This window comes from Staurois parvus, unplaced genomic scaffold (assembly GCF_062004578.1).
Source record: "Staurois parvus isolate SC_StPar_1 unplaced genomic scaffold, SC_StPar_1.0 ptg000422l, whole genome shotgun sequence".
Classification (NCBI taxonomy): Eukaryota; Metazoa; Chordata; class Amphibia; order Anura; family Ranidae; genus Staurois; species Staurois parvus.
In genome coordinates, this window is record NW_028318218.1 from 4,645,336 (window position 1) to 4,664,169 (window position 18,834).

The 18,834-nt window shown below is 38.7% G+C and overlaps 1 protein-coding gene across 3 annotated transcripts in view; it reads left to right on the top strand.

Moving 5' to 3' along the window:
- DYNC2H1 (dynein cytoplasmic 2 heavy chain 1) overlaps positions 1-18,834 on the top strand; it is a 597,118-nt gene that overhangs the window by 456,016 nt on the left and 122,268 nt on the right. For all 3 annotated transcript variants that reach the window (XM_089687276.1, XM_089687277.1, XM_089687278.1), the window contains one exon: positions 7,109-7,225. In XM_089687276.1, coding sequence (XP_089543402.1) covers positions 7,109-7,225 — 117 coding nt within the window. The remainder of the gene's footprint in view (positions 1-7,108; positions 7,226-18,834) is intronic.

The window sequence follows — 18,834 nt, forward strand, 5'->3', positions numbered from 1 at the left end:
AAACCAATTAATATACACGTATTGAGTTTATTTTTTACCAACGACATGTAGCAGAATACATTTTAGTCTAAATTTATGACTAACTGAGTTTATTAGATATATTTTATAACCAAAAGTGAAAAATATTGTTTTCTTTTCGATTTTATTTTTTTTGTTTATAGCGCAAAAAATAAAAACCGCAGAGGTGATCAAATACCACCAAAAGAAAGCTCTATTTGTGTGAAAAAAAGGACATAAATTTTGTTTGGGTACAGCATTGCACATCCGCGCAATTACAGGTTGAAATAGCGCAGTGCCTACCAGCAAAAAAATGGCCTGGTCAGGAGGGCACGTGGTTAAGGACTTTGTTTATTGGACTTTAATAATAATTATTATGGACGCATTGATTGTGAACAGAGTTGCACAATATTTTGAAAGTAAATATTTTGTTGATAAATTTTACATGGTATTATTTTAATACTTTTTCTTGTTTTAGATAGTTTAACACTTGAGATTTTGAGTGAAGTCATACACATATTTGTTTCCTGCACTACTTCGATGCGTCTATCATATGTCTTGAGTGCTATAGACTCCTCAAGTCACACTGGAAATTGTGTGACAATGTGGTCGCAGCAGTGTGAACCGAGCCTTATTCCTTATTCACACAGGCACAACTGGGAAACAGGTAAACAGAATTGTCACATTAGAACAGGAGGTGCTTAAACAAGGGCCTTCATTTCAGGATTTCCAAATTTCATTTTCATGTAAGCTGCAGATTTAAAATGATTCACAATTACTATTGAAATGTCAAACTTTATGTAAGAATGTGGTGATTGAGTATACCTATACTTTAAATTACAATATGGGGTACAACATTCTCATATATAAGTATAACATTCTCATTGAGAATGGGTTATGAGTGGGAAATGGGAATGAGTTATATGGGTACAACATTCTCATTAAGCCCTGGACAACTGAACCCATTGCATTTCCAGTAAAGCAGGCTTACTGATGGATGTATACTTTACTATCTTTTTTCAAAAAAGTAATTGCAGCTCATAATTTAAGTATACATAGAGTAATGTTGTGCACAATTGTGTAAAATAGAAATGTGTAGGCCTCAATAAGAATTGTAGCAGACTTCCACAAACATATCATCATCATCTCTTTGGTGTTCGCCAACACAGCACTTTGTTTAATTAAAAATATGAATGTAGCTAATGTTTTATGGAGAGGGTTTGCTCTCCAGCTTGAAGTGCCTGGCATTGTCATCCACCGGAGTGATGACAGCTGTTGTCATGGTGGTAAGTTAGTACCAAAACACCTGTCAGCATGATGAATCGTGTAGAAGACCGATCAGCGACACTCAGGCAATCAGCTAGAGTGATTTGAAAATTATAGTAACTTTCTTGTTTTACAGTTTCAGGTGGAACGTGTCAGGGTTGCTAACTACCAGGAAAAACCATTTGAGTTATCTATTTCTTTTAAACACAGCCATTCATATTACGGTGGGTGTGCCCGAAGTAAACAAAAAGCTTATCAGTAAAACATTGTAAAGTACAGCATGTTACTCCTCAAGCTGTGTTCCATTGGAGACCGTAAATTTATTACCTTTCTACTACCGAAGAAGCTGAAAAAAGTTGTATGTGGGTTTAGGTGCTATCTATGGTATAAACCAGTGGTCCCTAATTAAAAGTTTCCTATTGGGACTCAAGGTCAACCTTTGCCCAGACTTTGCACACTAAATTATTTACATATTCTGAGCAAGAAGTATTAAAATATTTGAGAACATTACTTCCCAGTACAAACCGATATAGAGGTCAGTGATGGAATGTTTTCACTCTCTTTTTCTGCTTGTTAGGGATAATTTCATCCATAGTCTAGGCTAAAGAACTGTGGCCAGACAATGACAATTTGGTTATTTACAGATTCTTAACCTACAGTAAATGAGCTTTAAAGCCCATTTCTGGGCAAAAAATGTATTCCTTCCTCCCACATTTTGTCTTCCAGTTTTCTATCTGTAATATACTGTATACACAGAGCATGTGCACAGAAAATGGCAGCACCACTGCTGTTTGCATGTAACTGCTCATATGCCTCTGACAGGCCCTGGACACGGACAGTTTATATCCAGGGCTGGTGGTTCTAGCCACAGACATACTGGCCACAGCTAATCATGTTCAGTGTGTATGCAGCCATAGAATCTGAATGGAGCAGGCTAATCAGTTGTATGAATGAGCCCTAATTTTTCAAAAGAGCTTCAGTCCAAATGACTTTGCCTAGGCTGAAACGATGTCATCAGTTTGCTGAGGCAGGAAAAAGCTTTTTTTTTCCCAGTCTCCTTGGTCCCAGTTATCAGTTATACATTATAACTTTGGAGCATCTCACAAGGTAAGAGGCTGTAGCTGAACTGTGTAATTTGTGAACACAGCCAAAAGCTTCCCTGATACCAGGGTTTACTTAATGGTGTCAGTCATCAGTCTAGAAAGTAAATGTTTATCCTGGATGATGCTTAAACAAAGATGGTGCTGTACTTCTCTAGAGAAAAGCAGATGTCAGCGGCAGCACTGTGATCTCTCTAAGAGGTCATAATTTCTTATATATGTTACCCCCACACATTATGTAACACACATGCACTTAAAGCAGGTCTGTTTTTTCACTGAGGGCCCCCTTCCCAATGAGGGTACCATCATCATCATCCTTCTGGTGAGATTCTAAGGATCAATGAGTAGCCCAAATTTTGCAAGAAGATGTTCCTGGATTGTGTTGTAGTTTTTTCTTCAAGTAGATTTGGGCTATTCAGCATTCCGGAATCTCACTAGAAGGATGGTGACATCACTCCCTGCAGCAAGTACAGAAGTCAGGGGAAAGGTAGGTATATTAAAATGGAACTACTGTAAATACTCCTAGCCTTTACAGCCAAGGAAAGTTAGCTTCTGTTTGAATCTGCTTTTGCTGAGGTGCTGCACATTTGATCAGCTATGACACCAGCAATTTGATGCCTTGAAAGTTCTGATGAGAGATAACATAAGCAGATTGACAGTTATCACCAGAGGAATGCCCTGAACATAACATGTTTTGGGAATGAGAAACTGCTAGATTGCTGAGTTTACTTCCTCTGTAAAGCAGAACTAAACGCTTGAATATATCACCACCTTCCAGCATTTACATCTCTCAGCAGCCGCTGTCATCTTCTTCTGGGCTACTTTCAGGTGCCGGGTTTTTGGCTTCTTGATTGGCTGATTGAGGATGTTGTCATCCCGCAGCTCAGTGTACATTTAGTAGATTATGAGTAGGCAAGTAAATATGTGTTATTGCGGAGGAGGCATAGCATGTCTCTTCTTCAGTAAAGAGCTTCCTGCTTGCAGTTTTTGACAAGTTAGGTTTAGTATGCTTTAACTGTTTTCCAAAACAGGTCCCTTTCACACAGCCGATCCAATCAGGTCCACCTGTCAGTTTTTCAGGTGGACCTGATCAGGTGGTCCACGTATCCCGATAAGACCAGCGGGTGTAAACAGACTTGTGCCTGTTCACACCCCCCTACCTCCAATCTGATCCAGTCCGCTAAATAAAGAAAATGGGAAGGGGACTTCGAAAGTCCCCTTTCATGTAGGCTGATCGAAGGGCAGTCGGGTCTAAAAGGACAGTCGGTCCATTTACACCCGGCCACCCACAGAGCAGAGCGGGCTTTGTCCATGTTTGTGCTGCATAAATTGAGCAGACATGGACCTGTCACCCGCTCTGATCTGTCCGCTTATCCCCTGCTGAACAAATCTGATTCCTCCCCATGTGAAAGGGGTCTTACATTCAAGGCATGCCTTGAAAGATAGCTGTTATGGTTACTAGTGTGCTTATGTTCTTTACTGAACTGTCAAACCATCAAATGGCTGGTCATAGCTGACAGCACCTCGACACCTGCAGGTCAAACAGAGACTAAGATGGCGGCTTCCTTGGCTTTAAAAGATAGGAAGGTTTAGTTCTGCTTTAACTATTTTTTTCTACTCCTATATATGATGGTAGATCCACTTTAACCACTACTGGTTTACTGAATTTTTATATATTTGCCCAACAAAACACCTTTTTAAGGATCCCATACTTGAATGTGTTCACATGTTTGGTGTGTCCTGCAATACCTTAGTAACCCTGATGGCTGCATTGTTATGCTGCCTGTGGAGTTGTTTCACTGAACTTGATTCTGGCAGACGTTAAAGTCACTATGCTCTGTGCATTGAAAAGGCACATTTTGCCATACATGTACAGACTCCCCTGTTTAATATTCAGCCAGTGTCATACTCTTCAATTGCTGCATCTAGAGACTGGAATTCCAGCAGTCCAATGCTCTCTACGTGCATTCAGCGCATGAGAAGTGCAGCAATCCAATCCATTCAGCCTGAGCACGACAAGGACCGGTCACCCATTCATTCTGCCATCAACATTTTTTAACCCGTTGCTAATTGCGCTGTTGTTGCGGTATGAAAAAATAGAATGTATCATTTTGTTATTAAAGCTGGGAAGTAATTTCATGGTTGACTGGGAAAAGGCACATGAATAGCGAGAAGCCCCAGAATCTTCACTTGGGCAAGCACTTAATTAGAACCATCTGTCAACTGACAAGCGCTGATGTTATTTCTCTTACTATATTATGCTTTGTATATACACATCATAAGGGTATTTATTTTCCTGCGCCTCTTTCATGTTTAAAAACATAGCTGTACTGACATAGCGTTTGCTATCGTGGAAAACATTTACATTTGCTACAGTTCCTATTTATTTATATTTTTAAACCCACTGAAATAAGATTACATTAATAAGCATTGCTTCTTGTTTGATTAAATAGTAGTTCTTGCTGACAGCATTGTGAAATATTAATTGAGCATATTAAAAAGAAAGCAAAATCCAAAACAGTTTCTCCTCAACTCTTTCATCAAAAATTTATAGACCTGCATATCTCTGTTAAAATCTGCTTTCACGGAACCACCTATACAAAACATTAGGGAAGCCTTTCTTTTTTTCCTATGCAAGCCAACACATATATTCCCAGTCCTTGGTTGCACTTTGGTGCATACAACAGTTCTTTTATGGACTGTTATTTGTGCAGTCCATGCCTTTTGACAACACTGCAGGTGTGATGCATATTCTTTTTTTGGTTACCATTAATCTGAGTTTTATATCATCCATTGCTGCCAGATTCAGCAGGGTTTTCACTGTTTTTCTGGGTAGGGCTGTAGTTTTTTCACTTGGTTCTGCCCCATACAGCCCCTCTCCCGTACTTATGGGTATGCAGGCTTGGCTGCAGTAGAAGGGATTGATTGGAACATGGTGGTGTTCATTGTAACAGTGTGCAGGGAAATATTATTTCCCATCAAATATATTCTATTGTAAATATCCTGAAAGGTTTACATATTCATCCCTAAGGACCCATTTTCACCTCTGCTTTGTATAACACACACATGCTAGTGTGAACTGTGAAGTGGCAGCACAATGTTTTTTTAGAGGACATTGCACTGTTTACTTTATTTATCTTTGTTTTGAAACTTTTTGGAAATTACATGAAATATTTCATTCAGCTTTCTGCACCACAGCACATGGTGTGATGTAGTGTGTCATAACACGCTGTGCAGCATAAAACTGCATTCCTTCCTACTTTTTTTCATCGCACATCAATGCAGTGCATTGGTGTAAGCTGAAACAATAGGATGTAAGGCGAATTGCCTTGTCTATGCATTGGGATTGCCCAACAGCAGCAGTGTTACCTATGGCAGCCCAATGCATATGGTGTGAATAGGCCCTTGTTATTAAAACCTGTTAAGGACTTTCAACTCCAGCAGCAGCACATGGGAATGTAATGTCACCTACCAACAGCTACTGTTTTCTACTCTCAGTATTAGTAATAATGCATACATTACATTCCTATTTAAGGAGGCTGTGTGCTTATCACCTTCATCTTCACCACACTTTGACTAGCATAGATTACATTGTAGGAGGGAAATCTTTGTGTACCACAACAGGTCACAATACATAAGTATGTGAAATCAGTCCTGTATTGTATATCAGAATACCAAAGAATTAGTGCTTTGCTTGAGGAAAACTCTACCGCAGCCTTGACGTTCTGGTGGCTGAAATGTCAGTTTACACCATGTCAGCATATTAAGTTTTTCTGAGATACGTCTAAGGCTTTTTTTGAGACTGAATATTATCTCATATGTAAATGCTACCAATAAAAACATTCATATGGAATGTTAATGCAGTCTGAATCCCCCAAATTCATGTATACAAACTTTAAGCTTGCACCATATGTACACAATAGAACACATACAGTTCATACCAAAAAAATTAGTTACAGGGGGGGGGGGGGACCATCAGATAATACCCCTATGATGAATTTTCAAACAAGGCAGCAAAGCAGTCAAAATTCTAGCTAACCTGGCTAAACTAAAACACCCCCAATTTTTTTATTAGGCTAGTTCATACTACTGTGTGCGCAGTGTTTCCGTGGCCGACCAGAGTGTCTGCGGTCATCAACAGTGTCCTCAGTTTTGAGAAATACAGGTAGATACTTATGCACCAGGTCATAGCATCAGGGAGGTGTGTGATTGGCCGCAAATTACAGCCAAACATACAGCCAATGTCATTTCGAACTATCTTCAGCATACAGACAAACAAGGCATCTTGGATTTGGTGGTTTGGCGCTCACAGAGCCCTGAGCTCCACATCATCGAGTCTGTCTGGGATTACACGTAGAACCAGAAGGATTTGCGGCAGCCTACATCCATAGAAGATCTGTGGTTAGTTCTCCAAGATGATTGGAACTACCTATCTGCTGGGTTCAATCAGAAACTGTTTGTAAGTCTAGCTAGAAGAATTGATGTTGTTTTGAAGGCAAAGGGTGGTCACACCAAATGTTGATTGATTTGGACTTCTCTTCTGTTCATTTACTTTTTTTTTTTCTAATCATTTTCTTAATAAAAATAAACTATTAGCACTTCTGTTTCTGAAAGCTTTCTTAATTTACAGCATTTTTTCACACATGCCTGAAACTTTTGTATAATACTGTATATCATTTTTTTTTTCCAAAAGTAGGTTGTTTGAACATAAATTTTACTTACCATAATATCTGTGCTCTGCCCAGGTGATATCGCAGCTGAGGATTCTAAGCCGTTCAGTAACTGCAGGCTCCAAGTTCGATCGTGAATTGTGGTCTAATGAACTGTCTCCTGTCCTCAACCTGTGGAAGAAGCTCAACCAGGTGCAGTCATGATCATAAATACACAATATATGTTCTGAAAATGTGTACAGTTTCCATTTTTCCAAAAATGTAAAAGAAGCAAGGAACTTGGGTAATCCATTGAGATTGCATACACAGGCTTTACTCCACTATTGAAATTACATGGCCTTGCTCTACTCTACTATTGAGATTACATGGCCTATTGAGATTACAGAACCAGGCTGTACTCCACTGTTGAGATTACATGACCAGGCTCTATCCACTGTTGATAGTACATGACCGAGCTTGACTCCACTGTTGACATTACATGACCAGACTCTACTCCACTGTTGACATTACATGACCAGACTCTACTCGACAGTTGACATTACATGACTAGGCTCTACTCCAAAATTGACATTAGATGACCAGTCTCTACTCCACTACTGATTACTTCCTCTAAGCTCCGATTCACACCGGTGCGACTTGTAACGCGATTTGACAGTTCCAAATAGCATGACAAGTCGCACCCTGTTGTGGGCAATGGAACTGTTCAGATTGGTACGACTCCGACTCTGTCAGAGTTACAGCTATTTTGAATATAGTTTCTGCACTATTTCGGCGATTTCAGGTGCAACTTGCATTGACATCTGTGCATAAAATTGCACAGATGTCAGGCAAGCCGCAGATGAAATCGCTCCGGGACCGCGGCTTTGAAATCACACTACTTCAAGTGAAGTAGCATGATTTCAGTGTCACATTTGGTGTGAACCGGGGCTAATAGTATTACAAAATCTTTAAATCTACCAAGTCCAATTTAACTTGCATCTGTTTATCCACGTCATGTATACATCTGTTTTTTAGTTTTCTTTCCTACTTTTCTCCATTCTAGTTGGTTTCAACATCTTTTTTTTTTTTTTCTTACTTTCTCTTTGTATCCTTTTTTCTTTCTTTCTACCACATTGAGTTGGAAGAGGTTAGTCATATTCAGCTGGACTTCGTCTATTATGTTTCAGCATTAGGGTCCAACTAAATGTTTCTGACTACTACTAGCTATACCATGACCTGGATAAATGGTAACTTTCACAGACATAGTCTGCCATGTGTTAGTCTGTTCATTGCTTTTCATAGTGTCATGGTCAGGGTGTAAATAGGATTTCAGTATAAGGAAAATCACATCAGGAAGGATTGGGATTGTGAGAGTACTCATTAAAAGGTGATTATCTATCTATCTATCTATCTATCTATCTATCTATCTATCTATCTATCTATCTCAAAGACAAATGAAAGTATGGCAATACTGTTTATGCAGAAATTTTAAAATGTTTATTTTTTACCATTGCCACACATTTTTGCAGTATCCCTTTATTTAAAATATTACGATTTGGGGGGGGGGTGTGACCGGCGCTCGGGCATCATGGCCACTTAATTGCGTAGCTCTGCATGTGAGAAGGCTTCCGGGGCACACAGCAGCGATACAGAGCCTCAAACAATGGCAGTTTTCCGCTCTAGAGCACCGGGCACCATCAGAGAACATGTCCAGGAAGAGGAAAGACAGAGTGAGACAGCTGACGGATTTCTTTACACAGCCGCTCCGTCCTCGCAGCCAAGATGGTGGCAATACTCCTTCCTCTATGCAGCACAGCCATGCTTCAGGGAAGGAGAAGAAGGGACACAGCCAAAGAGGTGCAAAACCTATGCAGCCACAACACAGCAGCCCTACTTCTCAGGCTTCATCTAATGCTGCAAGTCCAGTCAAAGTAAGACAGAGGTTGTCTCCTGCTTCTGCTTCAATAAAGGTGAGTGCCTCAGATCTTTCACTGGAAGATACAAAGGAATTAGCAGACTCCATACTGGCTTTTCCTACTAGTAATCAGCCAGTCTTAGACACCACTTTAAAGGATATGCTGGTCTCCTTAAGAAGTACTATCCACACTAATATCCTAACTTTAGTTCAGTAATTTAAATCGGACATCAGTGAGGTGAACAACAGAGTGGCTCATATTGAACATAAAATTGGGAATTCGCAGACACCTTTAACAATTTGGTGGATGTGCACAACGAACGAGAAGTCGACATCACCTGGATCAAAACTAGCAGATTTGGAAGACCGTTAATAGACTCTGTATATGTAATGTTCATGTTCATGAGTATAGTTCTGGCAGGCCCACGTAAAGTTGTTCATAGTTGTTATTTTTCTAAAATCCCTAAGAGTGAAGCAGATAAATATCTGCCCAGATTCTTTAAAGCATCGTTATTTTTATACCCATTTGGTTGCTTCACCAGAATTTGTTGTTGGTGTCTTACCAAAAGGAAGTTTTCTCCAGTGTTATTCATTCTTTCTTGGTATTTTTTTGTTTTTCTTTTTCGAAGCACACAAGGGAGTCTGTAATTAGTCTGTTATCCACAGCGGTTTTGAGCAGTAACTTTTGCCCACGTATCTTTCCAAGATCCGGAGCAGGAAAATCTCAAGAGACTACCTCTACATAAAGCACTGTCCACACTCGTTATGTGGTGGAAGCTAGTTAATCAATTATAGCTTATATATATATAGCTTCTCTACATCTTACTCAAGATGCAATTCAGAATCTCATCCTTAAATGTCAAAGGGTTAAATAGTTAATTTAAGCAGAATATGGTATGGAAAGAAGCTCAATCTCTCCAATGCGATATCTTGTGCTTCCAAGAGACGCACTTCAATTCACGAAAACCGACCGCATTCTCCCACAAGCACTTCTCACTTATATTCCAGTCCAATACCTCATCAAAAAAAAAAGGGGGTGTGCTGGTAGCAATTAAAGATACAGTTGCTTTTAAGCTCATCTCTGAATCCACAGATGATCAAGGTCGCTTTATTATTTTAATCTGTGAAATCAATAACACTACTTACACCTTAGTCAATGTGTACCTGTCTAATGAGAAACCTCTCTGCTATTTGAAGAAAATTTGGAAGAAGGCAAAGAATTTACTCCAAGCACATATCATATTATGTGGGGACTTCAACGCTTTACATTACAACTTTCTTGACCTGTCAAACCATAAACGGAAAAGCTCCCGCAGAGTAACTCAGATGTCAGTTGGAGGGGGTTGTATAGAAACCAAAGCCAATAGATGGAGAAACAATGTTTTCCTGATGACTCTACCCACAAATAGGAGTAAATTGGCCCAACATATCAAATAATTTTTTTTATGACAAATCTATTTTAGACCCTTTCACACTGTGGAACTCACAGAAAGCTTATATGCGAGGCATATTGAAGTAAATGAGTAGTATAGCCAAAAGACATAGGACACAATTGTTAGACAACCTCCTTACTAGGATTCAAACCCTAGAGCAAATAAATAAAAAGCTGCCTAGAGTCTTTACGTACACAAAACTTTCTCAAGCTATACAAGAACTCAGAACGCTTTTGCTGTCTCATCATAATCATAGATTACGAGCACTAAAAGCAAATCAATATTCCCAGGGCAACAAGGCTGGCAAGCTATTGGCCAACCAACGTAAAGATAAAATTACTAAGAAAAAATTCCCTTTTTGATACATCCTACTAATGGTAATAAAATGCATAACCCACAGGACATAGACGATGCTTTTAGCACATATTTCAGCAACTTATACAATTTGGGGGATAATGCCTCCATCCCACAGCCAACTCCTGAACACATTTCTGAATTTCTAGATTCAGTCACTCTACCAAAAATAGAACAAACAGATCTCTTAGCTTTAAACCAACCATTTGCTACTAACTGATGTAATAACTACTTTACCCTATAATAAATCTCCTGGGCCTGATGGTTATTCTTCCGAATATTATAAATTATTCTCTACTTTGCTAACCCCTCACCTTGAGAAGGTATATAACGCAGTAATCTCCTTTGCTTCTTTTCCACCCGAAATGTTAACTGCCACTATAGTGACACTTCCTAAGCCAGGGAAAGAGCCGAATTCCCCTCAACATTTTAGACCGATTTCATTACTCAATGTAGCTCTCAAAATCTATGCCAAGCTCATTGCAACCAGACTTGCACGTTTCCTACCTGACTTAATAAAACATGACCAAGTGGGCTTTATTGCCAGGTGACAAGCCCCAGACGCGACCAGGCGTATTTTGAACCTTATGCATTGGGTATAAAAATCAGGTGAGCCTTCTCTGTTTCTTACAGTAGAAGCAGAAAAGGCCTTCGATAGGATTCACTGGGGCTACTTGTTGCAGGTGTTACACAAGTTTGGTCAAAATGGAGAAATACACGCAGCTATCTCAGCATTATACATATATCCTTCAGCCTTTGTATTCACAGAAGGCCTTTTCTCTAAAAGTTTCTCTATTATGAATGGTACAAGGCAGGGATGCCCCTTTTTCTTTAATTTTCACGCTGCTCATGGAACCACTTGCAGAAAAGCTTCACACAAACTTGCAAATCACAGGAATTAAGGTACTTGATAAACTACATACCATAACGTTATTCGCGGATGACGATATTTTGACATTAATGAATCAAGCTTTCTCCCTGTCTAAAGCACATGAGATATTGCAACTATTTAATGAAGTGTCTTACTACAAAGCCAATTAAACAAAATCTAGTATTTTAGGTCCTAATATTAATGCAGAATTGCAATCCTCCTTACGATCTAAGTTTTCTTTCCCATGGAATAGGGGATCTTTACAATATTTGGGCATTTTCCTTACCTCTCCTGTCTGTAATCTCTATACAGCAAACTATATTCACCTTACTGAGGAAGTATGTCGTGGTCTAGGAAAACTAGCGAAACATTATCGTGGTCAGGTAGAGTAGCGGCGTTTAAGATGCTTATTCTCGCAAAGATTTTGTATTACTTTAGAACATTACCCATCTTCTGTTGGAATCTTCAAACTGAACTGTCTAAATATATTTGACTAAGCAAAAAGCCCAGATGCTCTTTCACTGTCCTTATGAAACATAGAACAGCAGGTGGCATGGGGGTACCCTTTTTAAAAGACTATCACATGGCAGCCAGGTGAAATTCTGGATTCTACCCCTTAAGCTCAAACTTTTGTGTCAAATAGAACAAGCCCCTCTCCCCTCAGGGGATCTATGTTCCTTATCAGTGCTGTCCAAACGATGTCTAATTAAAAATACCAAATCGCACCCTACTATAAAAGCAGCATGTGAAGCATGGACGTACCTTCTTACTGACGGTAACAAATCCTTACATACTACAAAAATTCCCATACCGCTACATTCTGTTCAACTCCTCCTCCAGGGGGTTTAATTTACTCAGTGGGAAGCTAAAGGAATCAAAAACATCTTGGATCTCTTTGAAAAAGAGAACGTGGTTTCATTTGATGAACTCACCACAAAATTCTCAATTTCCCAATGTGATTTTTTACTATATGCCAAAGTCGTGGCATGTCTTAAGCAACATAAAATCTTAGACCTAATTCTTCCAACTTCAGCCTGGTCTTTCTGGACTTCCTATCCTTTGGCGAAAAGGGGAATATCCCTGTTTTACCCCATGCTTCACTCTAAACTAGTATTTACTAAATCCACCCCTTTATTCAAATGGGGAAGAGAACTGAATATATCTATTACAGAGGCTCAGTGGCAAAAAGCAATCAATTACAATTACTCATTCTCCAAATGTTCAACCTATTGGGAATTGGCACAAAAAATGCATCTTAGATGGTACCTTACCCCTTCTACAATGGCTAAATTATCTAAAGGAGATTTAAATGTTTGCTGGAGAGGATGTGGGCAGGTTGTGACATTGGGCCACATGGTTTGGACCTGCCCCCACATCAGAGGATATTGGGATCAAGATGGTCAGATTACTAAAAGAACAGGTGTCCTTAACAGTATCGATGCAGAACAAGCCATTTTGAGTGTGAATATGGGTAAATACCCCCCCCCCCCAGTAAAACCTATATCATTGAATATTGTATCTACAGCACGTCTCCTAATTGTTAGGAAATGGAAATCTGCCTTGATCCCTAGAATATTAGAGGATCAACAACACCTAGATATATCTGAATATGAACAGGCAATGGCATATTAAGATGGCTCAGTTGATTACTTTCACCGAAAATGGAATCTCTGGAAGCAATTCAGAACTTCCATTGGGTGATTTTGACTTGTTCTGATCTGATTTCACCTAGTTTCAGTTTATCACTTAACTCTATACTGTCTATCATATATTATACTTTTTGTTATTCTGGATTGATGTATCATGTACTGGTTTGATACTTATATGTATATTGTCTCTATTCTCTCTGCTGAAAGCTCAATAAAAACGCATTTGAAATAAAATTATAATTGACAAAATAAAAAAAATATATATATTACGGTTCATTGAAGGAGCACACTTTCTCTTCTATGGTGTATAGAGGACTTGCTCAGCATCACAAAGGGCCATTCAATGTATTTATTTATTACATGTATTTGTATAGCGCTTTACATGTTTTGTATATTTACATCAGTTCTTGCCCTCAAGGAGTTTATAATGAAATGACTACAATGCTGTGTATTAATATAATGTAACTTATGTGTGAAGGTTTTTGCCGTCTTTTATCTTTTAAGGGAAAGCAGCAATGTGTTTTTAGTAAATAGGAGATTAAAATTGCCCTTGTAGCTTTGTAGACTATTGAGATAAACTCAGCATAGTCATTATGCATTACTAAAAACACATGCTGAATATGTAATGAGCAGATACAGCTCCCCTTGTGTAAATATATAATTACAGATTTTACCTGGAAAACTTTTTAAAACATTTAAACTTAGTGATAACTTCAGTCACATTAAGGGGATCACAATCAAACATGCACCTATATTTTATGTATAAAATATACAGTGGCTTAGTGGTTAGCACTCCTTAGATCGTAAGCTCCATGAGGACAGGGACTGATTTGAATGTACAATATGTACAGCGTACAAGAACATTTTTAAAAAATAAGCGTACAAAAAATAAATAAGCGCTTTTTTTTTTTTTTTTAAATAAAAAAAACCTTGACCCTCAAACTTAGGTCAGCTATGTACCACTTTTGCTGTGTCTGGGAACTACCTAAAGTCCTGGAATTTGTATTTCAAAGCAAGGTGTTTGAGAGCTATATGAACCAATTTTACTGTGATAGCTATGATCTTCAAACCTTATCTGTTTACAGTGACTGTCCTTGATGTCTGTCCTGTCATTCTTGTCCTCATTAAAGCAACTTTGATGTAAAATTTAGAATTGCCCAAAAAAGTTCTCGCTGAAACAAAAAAAAAGTAAAAAGAGAGAGAGATCATCCCTTGAAGGGATGATCCACTTTGTGAGTGTCACTCTCCTGGTTCCTTGTTACACTCATTTCTTCATCCTGTCATCTTTCACATCACTTTTATATTTCTCTAGTGACATGGTGGTAAGAAGGAGCAGCCACTGAGTGCAGTGCGGCATACAAGAGACAAACACTCTCAGAATTGGCAGTTTCCAAACAGACTTTGGCAGACGACTTCTCCTCAAAGAAGTAGTGTTTGACAGCCCAACAAAAGCATCCAGCCTTTAGTTTTATGTGAACCCATACTTCATGGAAAGTAAAATTTGATTCTAGGAGCCCACAACACAATATTTTCATTCCGCTTCCCAGCCCGATCCATGGGAATGTGTATATGTTTAACGGCTTCAGCCAGTGCTGTTCCGCTGACTACGTAGTCTGTGGAGCAGCACTGGCTGAGGCTGTTATACATATGCACATTTACATGGTTTGGGCTGGGCAACCTGTGTCTCAAACTACCTTTGTCTGCACCTCTGGATGAGTGATATCCGATGCCAGCACCCCACTCCGATGGGAAGAATACCTCACTCTTACTTTGAGCTGCATTGCAAGGTCTTAAAGGTCACAGGATTTTTACTGTTTCCTGTTATTAGCTGGAAAATCATCTCCTATGCCCATATCTGATCTTACAGTCTTACATTTTTTAAGCTGTTCCTTTCACACATTGTAAATTCAAAACTTGTTTTGAAAAGAGTAGGGAATGGTTAAATCATAACTATACTCACCTCCCCTAGCTCTCTCTCGCTCTTAAGGCCAGGATGTATTCATCCTAGCATCGAGACATGCAGAGAATGTACACATTCACTGCTTTTGCAGCTCACTGAAGATTCTCAATAAGAAGGTAAACAGGCAGGTAAGAAGGTTTAGTTTTAAAGAAACATACTAAAGACTGCCTGCTCATATCTTTTTCATATTAAAATATAACTAAAGGCAAAACTTTTTTTTTTTTAGTTTTGGATAGAGTGGAGATGGTTTTTATTGCGGTCTGTGTCCCCTTTAGGGAGATTGACCCTATTTGTCCTGTTTGCCATTGTCAACAAAAGTGAAAATAAAAGAAAACCTGCAAATTTTGGGTTGTCCCCAGAAAAGTAATAGGGGGAAATCTTCCAATGGGTACACTAGTTTTGGTGACCTGGGGGACCCAAGGAATTCCCTTAATTTGCTGGGATTATCTCTCACTTCCTGTTATGGCTAAGGGAAAGGAAGTGAAGGTAAAACTTCTCAGTGGGACACCGACAGGGGTTATACCCCTCACCTACTCTATCCAAAATATTTAAAAAGTTTTGAATATAGTTCTACTTTAAATCATAGTTCCGCTTTAACCTCTCTGGAGGTATTCCCGAGTGTAGCTCGGGGTAAAGTTTCAGCACCACAAGCGGTAATCCCGAGCTACACTTGGGAATACCCTGCATGCCTCTCCGGGATCCCTTCTTCACTTACTTTGTCCTTCGCTCCCGCAATGTCCCTCCTGCAGTGTCCCCGGTAATGTCCTTCCAGCCGATGCCGGCATCCATCTTCTGGGTTCCGTTCCCTGCGATGTGGGGACATACAGGAGATGGAACTGGTGGGAAATTTAAAAATGTCAAAAAGTGACATTCACTAAATACACTAAAATCACATAGTAAAACATTACTGTATCAAAGCATTTCACATACATTTTGTCCCTAGTGCTTTGTCCTGTGCCCTGCATACATTTTTACTGTTCTTTCTGCCTGGAAACTGAGAAATGTCCATGGTGTCCAAAAAGCGTCCCTTTAGGTCAAAAGTGGTTTTAGACCAGCTAGAGAACAGCGATAGTAAATTAGAACCACTTGCAGAATTGAGTGATAATGATTCGTGGGGAAATTCGTCATCAGACACTGAAAACAATTTTGCAACTTTGCTCAGTGATGTGCGAACTTGGTGCTATATTTCAAATTTCAGTGTTTTTGGTTTGATTATATTATTGAATTAAATGTATTATTATATTATTATTTTTATGATTATTTATTAAATTATAATTTATGATTTTGTGTTTCAAATTTTATCATACCCGGGATGTTTACTAGACTCTTGTTCGGACAGATTTCAGTGAGTTATTCCTAAAAATGACAGGTCTACAATAGAAAAAAAATATGTTTCCATGCCAAAAAACGTACCGCTTTGAGCACAGAAATACTGACATAATCAGACCACTAGGGAGGCTACAGTCTCTGTTGTGTTTTCTTGTGCTGCATATGTCTGTTATGTCTTCACTTCCTGTCCAGAGACACAACAGGAAGTGAATGGCATCTCCTCTTAAAGTAAAGAACTATCCCCTATCACTGGAAGAGGTGGCCAAATTTCCCCTTCTCCTCCTGCTCTAAGGATGAAACATTTTGATGCACAGTTAGATACCTCACACTGCTTTGACACTTCACAATTGAAAGTGCTAAATGGATTCTTTTTTTTTTTTTTTTTTACAAATTATAAATGATACATATTGCTAACTGGCAACCTTTGATTCACCTTTGACATTGCATTTTTATGTTCTTCCATTGCCACATGGTGTTTCCACTATTTTTTCAGTCCCCCTTCAAACAATGTGGTATACACTGCACCCCTTGGAAATCATTGACATGTCATTTGAGACATAGGCAGAGTGAAACATTCCTTGAGTCTTTTTTACAGCATAGCCCATGTACCATGAAAATGACAGAAACTGTACAAAAGTAATGACAAAGATTAAACCTGCAAGAATATTCCCTAATTTTCATTACTTTCATTATACATCAGTGGCAAAAACGTATCTTTCTGTGCACCACAGAGCGTTTCACGCTCCATCCTCGGAATAATATTGCCAATTAAATGATACAATACTCTTTAAACCAATGCCTGTCTCGTCTACTGCTTTTATATTGTTTCCGTTGAAGCGCTGTAAGTCCATTTATTATAATCAGTTATGCTTCAGAATAACAGAATTGAAAGTGTGTAGTGACCCGTTTATCTTCCCTGGCGTTCACTATATACCTCTGTAATTAATGTCACTATTTCTATTAATTAAATTTGAAATAAGTGTGCGTAATGTCATCGCAGAACACCTTTAGGGGAGTAGAAATGAGGACATTGTCACATTTGGAGACATTTGAGCGTGTAGTGCAGTAGCAAAGAAGGACTGGGATCTTTTGGCCTGCAGGGATATCACAGGCAACTGGCCATTTCACAACAATTGGTGGACTTAGCCAGATGTGAGTGTAGTTTTAAAGGGCATATTTTTCTGACAAACACCTTTTCAAATGGAAATTCATTATACTGTATATGTTAAATTTTTGATGTTGTGAAGGGTAGATTTTTACAAATACTTTATGAACTAAACAAGATGTTCACTGCTCTCAGAAAATGACATGGACTCAAACAAAACACCATGCAATCATCACATCTAATTTCTCTCATTCAGCTTATGTTGACGTACAGTATGAGCACAATACATCCTCCAGTATTGTCAGTGCTGCAATGGAAACACTGGTTAGATTCTCAGAAACAAAGTAGTGTCCTTGAAAGCATCATAAAGGGGCCAACTATACAAAACAAAGCGATACAATGATGTTTTCTATGTATGTTCATATTGAAGAATGAGTATTATTATTGCAAGTACTAATTAAAGTGGTATTAAACCCAAGAGCAAACATTTATTATATTGCAGCTCACTTAGATGTGGTGGCTACGTTAGTTTGCTTTTCTAGGCTTTTTTTTCTATTTTCATCTGGCAATCCAGCCAGTATTTTTTTTTTGTTTTTTTTTTTGTTTTAAGAAATGCTCTCTTGTAGCTACAGGGATGACACAGACCATTTAACACCACTGGTAGGGATGCTTACAATGATCACTTTTATTTATGTAAAACCTTTATCCCAAAAGGAAAAAAACTTTTGCTGTAACTGATTATAAAGTATTAGCTGGAGTTTGGCTTCAATTTGTGTATCTAAATCTGCCAGTACATTTAGCACTCTTCTCCCCTCCAGTCTGATAATGCTGCTGTCCAAAGGTACCCCCTGTGCTCATTCATCCAGAGTGGAGGCACTCTAATATAGGAGGTGTGTTACGGCCAGATCACCAGGCGAAAACAGTGGGGAGGAAAAGTCTAAATAAAAAGTAATGCAGCCACCACTTCTAGTGATTGGTAAGCTGCAATAGATTATATTTTTGGTTTTTGATTTATTACAGTTTTACGCAATTAATGGAGAAAGCTTTATGCATAGTGTAAGCTGCATCAACATTTTTGGGATATCTAACATACCAGATAAAACACAAGACTACCTATTGACTTATTGTGCATGCTTTGGCAATCATTAGTTTTGTATCTACAGTTCATCAGTTAGCAACACCAGATTATAGAAAGGGGGAGAGAAG